This window comes from Pristis pectinata, chromosome 13, assembly GCF_009764475.1.
Source record: "Pristis pectinata isolate sPriPec2 chromosome 13, sPriPec2.1.pri, whole genome shotgun sequence".
Classification (NCBI taxonomy): domain Eukaryota; kingdom Metazoa; phylum Chordata; class Chondrichthyes; order Rhinopristiformes; family Pristidae; genus Pristis; species Pristis pectinata.
This window is the reverse complement of record NC_067417.1, coordinates 42,564,377-42,570,655: the sequence shown is the minus strand read 5'-3', so window position 1 is coordinate 42,570,655 and position 6,279 is coordinate 42,564,377. Positions and strand designations below refer to the sequence as shown.

At 41.2% G+C, this 6,279-nt stretch overlaps 1 protein-coding gene across 2 annotated transcripts in view; it reads right to left on the bottom strand.

Moving 5' to 3' along the window:
- Positions 1-386: 386 nt before the first annotated feature.
- The window catches only part of cbfb (core-binding factor subunit beta), an 86,829-nt gene continuing 80,936 nt past the window's right edge, over positions 387-6,279 (bottom strand). For both annotated transcript variants that reach the window (XM_052028152.1, XM_052028153.1), the window contains exon 6: positions 387-1,779. In XM_052028152.1, coding sequence (XP_051884112.1) covers positions 1,714-1,779 — 66 coding nt within the window. In that variant the 3' untranslated portion in view covers positions 387-1,713. The remainder of the gene's footprint in view (positions 1,780-6,279) is intronic.

Below are 6,279 nucleotides of genomic sequence, written 5' to 3'. Positions count from 1 at the left end.
TATAAATTACCCCTTAGTGTAGTAAGAATCAAAAGGGAGTTGATGGGCGTATGAGAAGAATTAATTATAGGGGTACAGGCAAATAAATGGACGGGAACGGGACAGATGAGATCACATTGCTGGGAGCTGGCGCGGAGCCAATGGGCCAAGTGGCCTCTATCATGAGCAAATTATGCTGAAATTATGTTTTCTTCAGCAGGATTGGAGTATTGTCCCATGTACTTCTATGTTTTCACATTTTCTAATGAAATTTGTACCATTAATACCATTCTGATGTCAATTTTTTGACCAGTCTCTATATTTTTCCAAAGATCTGCCACATTGGTTAACTGGAAGAGTTTGTCGTGCTAGATTTAGAAAGGTTTTAAAAATTAGGACAAAACAGACAAGTTTGACTTTTCATATTTATTAATAAATTTAAAAGAAAAATGTTTCAGATTCACAAAGTAGCAAAAGCTAGCTCAATAATTCAAAGCAACTCCTGAGGGAGGAGTACTATGCAAAAAGATGCAATTCTTTCTACTTAAATATAGATTGGAAAAAACTTATTAAATTGCATCAATAACTTAACACCAGTAACAAAGTTTTGAACTGTTTGGACTAATTAGCAGAAAGCAGCTATCCCAATCTTAATGCCAGCATTAAGATATTATTAAGCAATGCAAAGCAGAAAATAGCCACCAAGGCCAATAACATCAATTCTCAACATACTTGATAAACCAGGGCACTTCAGAAGTCTTTTGGTCACTTTTCATGTGTCCAGCACATGATGTATATGTGCACTGCTTGAAGATTTTGTCAGTCCAATTTGTACCCCATATTCAGGGTTATATTTAACTTTGTAACAACAGAATATAAAACTGTGACCTTTAAAGAAAAACAAGTCATTGCTTTTGGGTTTTGTTTATAAAAACTGCAGACCAATTTATTTTGAACTAAACATGGGTAGAAATTAAAATTAATGTTCAAGAGATTTTATTTTCGCCTGAGGTTTAATTCAGAAAATGGAATGAACAAGCCAAATTGAATGTTCTTTATCTTGGACAGTCTTCTGCTTTCCAACTTGCTGCAAAAAAAACCTTACTCTCCATCATTATTTTTCCACTTGTAAAAAAATTTGCTCCAGTCATATAGACGACTTCCTTATGTGGCTATCTCTTTACAGGATATAAAAATCAGAGCTAAAAATTGCAGGCAAGCAAATAATGCATTCCCTGTGCTTTAGAAAAGCAAAGGCAAACAGATACAGATTTTGAATCCTTACACACTTGCAACCCAGAATGTACGACAGAAAAAGCAGAAAATAAATTTCTGATTTCCTGCCACTTAAATCTTAATTCAACTTAAACACATTTTGACCTAATTTCTGATTGATTTCCTGCATTTTTTGGTTAAACAACCAAGGGGGAAGGGGAGACAAATAATACATAAAAGGCCATTTAAAAATTCAAAAAAGAAACATAGCTTGCATAGAAAACAAAGATTGCTGCTGGCTACATGCTTAAAATAGGAAATGCAGGTACTGTAAATGGACATAGTGCAATCCCTGGCGGTTTGTGCTGAACGGGGCATCCAAAGGCCTGGGGCTGTGGGGCAGGAATAAAAAAATTCTTGTTCAGGACCTTAGCATCTTCATTTCCTTCAACACCAGTTCACCAGAAAGCTGCTTGATCCCACATAAAAAGGTTTATGGCGAGGCTGCTCCAAGAACATTTAACGTAGTTTGAGCTCATCTCCGCTCCCCAGGTTGGAGCCGGGACTGGGGTCCTGCCTGCGTGGCTGCACAATAAAGAGAAAAAAGATGCAGGTCAAAAAGTGAGACAAATAACAATGATATGGATAAAAATTTCCTTATGAAAATGAGTTGATGTGAATGCAAGTCTGTATGAATACAATTATTTAATGTTTCTTCATAACATCCTCTCTGGGTTGATGGCACCTATCCCAGTCAATTACCAACAAGAAAGGCATGGACCATGTTTCAAAGCCAGATGTATTATTGGCCCTTACTTCGCTGTGCTGATATTTAACAATGCAAAGGCCTTTTTAATGACCAGACCTGCAAAACCGTTCACCTTCAATCACCCAGAAAGGGAGTAATTGAAATTGTAGAATAACAACATGCCTGCAGGCCATAAATTGTGTCTGGAAATACTTATTATTTTAGTTACTTTTCTAAACATTGTTTTTTTTTGTCTTGGTACCTAATTTGACTGTCAAGCTATTTCCTTGTCATGCCTCCTTTTTGCTTCCATCCTTGATTCTCATTAAAACACACAGTTAGTTTCACTTCTCACCAAAGTCCTTGGCCCATAACTCCCATTTTGCCATCAACACCCACACATTCAGCAGCCTTCAGGGCAAATTTCCAAATTGAAGGGCAAGGACCTGTTCACTCCAATAAAAAAAGGCTTAATTCTGCTAGGGTGAAGGATAAGGCTGGCAAGTTTAGGGAACCATGGTTGTTGAGAAATATTGACGCTCTGGTCAGGAAAAAGGGAGGCATACATTGGGTTTAGGCCGCTGGGAACAAGCGAATCCCTTGATGACCACAAGTGTAGGAGTACGAGGGAAATCAGGAGGGCAAAAAGAAGGTATGAGAAGGATCTGGCAGGCAGGGTTAAGGAAAATCCCATGAGGTTTTATAGGTATATTAATAGGGTGGCTAGGGAGAGAATAGCTCCCTTAAAGATCAGCATGGCTATCTGTATGGAGCCACAGGAGATGGGTGAAATTTTTAATGAATATTTCTAGTCAGTTTTCACTATGGAGAAAATGGTGGATGCTCAAGAAATGATGGAAATGAGTGATGATGTCTTGGACTGCATAAGAGTTCCTACAGAGGAGGTATTGGCGGCCTTAAGTGCATTAAGGTGGATAAATCCCTAGGGCCTGATCGAGTGCATCCTCAGACTTTGTGGGAAGCTAGGGAAGAAATTGTGGAGGCCCTTGAAAAGATATTTGCTCTATCTTTAGCCACTGGTGAAGTTGCAGAAGGATGGAGAGTGGCTAACGTTATACCATTACTTAAGGGCAGCAAGACAAGACAGGGAACTACAGGCCAGTGAGTCCGACATCAGTGGTGGGCGAGTTACTGGAGGGGATTCTGAGGGACAGGATCTATCAACATTAGGATAAGCAAGTTCTAATAAGGGATAGTCAGCATGGCTTTGTGTGGGGGAAATAGTGTCTGACAAATCTGAGGTTTTCGAAGAGGTAACGAAGAGGATAGGTGAGGGTAGGGCAGTGGATGTTATCTATACGAATTTTAGCAAGGCCTTTGACAAGGTCCCGCATGGCAAGCTAGTTGAGAGATAGCTAACTGAATTCATAATTGGCTTGATGGTAGGAAGCAGAGAATGATAGTTAAAGGTAGTTTCTCAGATTGGAAGCCCATGAGTAGTGGTGCGCCACAGGGGTCGGTGCTGGGACCTTTGTTGTTGTTGTTATTATTATTTATATAAATGATTTGGATGAGAACATACAAGGCACGGTTAGTAATTTTGCAGATGATACTAAAATAGGTGGTATCGTAGACTGAAGAAAGTTATCAGAAGTTACAGGGGGATCTTCATCTGCTCGGTAAAAGGGCTGAGAATTGGCAAATGACTTTCAATTCAGACAAGTGCAAAGTATTCATCTTTGGGAAGTCAAACCATGGTAGGACTTGTACAGTGAATAGTTGGGCCCTAGGTAGTGTTACAGAAGAGGGACCAAGGGGTACAAGTACATAGTTCGTTGAAAGCAATGTCACAGGCAAACACTGGTGAAGGTAGTTGGCCTTCAGTCAGGGCACCGAGTGTAGGGGTTAGGATGTTATGTTGCAGTTGTACAAAATGTTGGTGAGACCACAATTGGAGTACTGTCTACAGTTTTGGTTGCCCTGCTATAGAAAAGGCATTGTTAAACTGGAAAGAGTGCAGAAAATATTTACGAGGATGCTGCCAGGTTTTGAGGGCCTGAGTTATAGGGAGAAGTTGGGCAGGCTAGGACATTATTCCTTGGAATGTAGGAGACTGAGGGGTGACCTTGGAGGTGTATAAAATCTTGAGGGATATAGATAAGAGTGAATGCACACAGTCCTTATCCCTAGGGAAGGGGAGCTAAAAACTAGAGGGCACAGGTTTAAGGGGAGAGGTGAAAGATTTAAAAGGCATCTGAGGGGCAACTTCTTCATGCAGAGGATGGTGCATATACGGAATATACACACCGCCTTCTGCCAGACTACCATAGAAGGTGGCTGAGCATTTAAGACATTTGGATAAGTACATGGACAAGAGGGGTTTTGGACCAAATGCAGGCAAATGTGACTAGCTCCACATTAAAAAAACTCACAGGCAACCTACACACTTCACTGTAGTGGGAGCAAGTTATCTTCAACTCCAACAAACTACTAAAGAAAAATAATAGCAATGGAAACTACATGTGATGAGTTTGATGATAATGAAATTAAAATGATTTTGAGGGTGTTTAAGTTGATGGCGCCGTCCATTAGGGATAAGAGCAGTGGGCTAACACCTGGGTGAAAATTTAAGTCTGCAATTTTGTGATCTTCACAATTCTTGGGTAGCATTCAACACCTACACAACTCTTCTCCTTAACATGTCTCTACTTATTAATAGGGCTCACTGTTGTTCTTAGGCTCCTTGGAGAAAGAAGACTTGCATATGCAAAGATAACAGTCTAAATGCACACAGCAGAAAAGACATTTAGTAAAAGTTTTATTTTTAAGTAAAAACAATATTAATTCATCATTGTGCCAATGAGGCATTTTTTCTAAAAGTGCCATTTTTCTTCAAGACTTATTGCTACTTTTCATGTTATACCTCTGCTATAGTGAAGCAATTTTTAATGTCTTCTACATGACATATCAGTGTCAAACTAGAGAAACAAAGGACTGCAGATGCTGGAATATCTAGATGAAAAACACTGTGCTGGAGGAACTCAGCAGGCCAGGCAGCACCTGTGGATAAAAGCAGGTGGTCAACGTTTCGGGTCAGGACCCTTCTTCAGGGCTGAAGATAGGAAAAGGGGAAGCTCAATATATAGGAGAGAAAAGCAGAGCAGTGATAGGTGGACAAGAGGGGAGGCGGAGTGGGTAAGGTGGTGATAGGTAGATGCAGGCAAAAGATAGTGATAGGCAGGTGCGGGGGAGGAGGGGAGAGCAGATACACTGGGGGATGGGTCAAAAGGCAAGGAGGAAAAAAGGGTAGAAAAGAGAGATTGGCTAGGAAAGGGAAGAAAAGGAGGCATGGTGAGGGGGGGTGGGGGTTGGTTCTGGAGACCACTTAAAGTTGGAGAATTCAATGTTCATGCCATTAGGCTGCAAGGTTCCAAGACAGAAAATGAGGTGCTGTTCCTCCAGTTTGCGCTTGGACTTCTGGCAGTGGAGGAGGACGGACATATCTGTGATGGATTGGGAGGGGAGTTGAAGTGACTGGCAAAGGGGAGATGCAGACCGCGGTTACAGACAGACCGCAGGTGTACTGCGAAATGGTCCCCTAGTCTGCGTTTGGCCTCGCCAGTGTAGAGGAGACCACATTGACTGCCTGCTTTTCAACATGGATGCTGCCTGGCCTGCTGAGTTCCTCCAGCATCATAGTGTTTTCATACCAGAGTTGAAGCTCATTTCTTTCAGCACCACCCAGAGTTTTCTTCAGGAATTGCATTTAAACCCACAAATCTGCTCTGCAAAGAACCTGATACTAGCAACTGTGAAAATGGATCCAGATGGACATAATTTTTTCCCATTTTATTGGTAGGTCAACAATCAGCTGCACACCTCCACAACTAATACCCATGAAACTCCAAATACAAAATTGGTACATCGTTTTGCTGTCCAAAGTTTTCCAGAGGAGTTTCTCAGCAGAGCTTGTTCTAGCCAGGCAATATGATTCATTTACATCGTTCAAGACCCAAACCACTCCAAAAGATCCTCATCAATTACCTCCAGGATAGCTTTGGCTAGCAAGATCAGTCAAACTGATCCAGACCAGGCAAGTTCAAGCAAAAGAACAGAAGTATCAGATTGAAGACAATGGCCCCAATCAGAAAAGTACAGGCAGTTTCCTCGAACAGTAGATAGAGCATTTGACCACAGTTCCTCCGGTTCTGTTCCCTGCAAGGACTCCATTCCCTGCACTCATTCTTTCCATCTGTTGCACCTGTTCTGATGACACCACCTTTTAAAAATGCTTCCATGTTTTCCTTTTTCCTCAACCAAAGTTGAGAGCTCTGTTTGTCTGCTCCATTTCTTGCACTTCCACCCACATCTCCTCT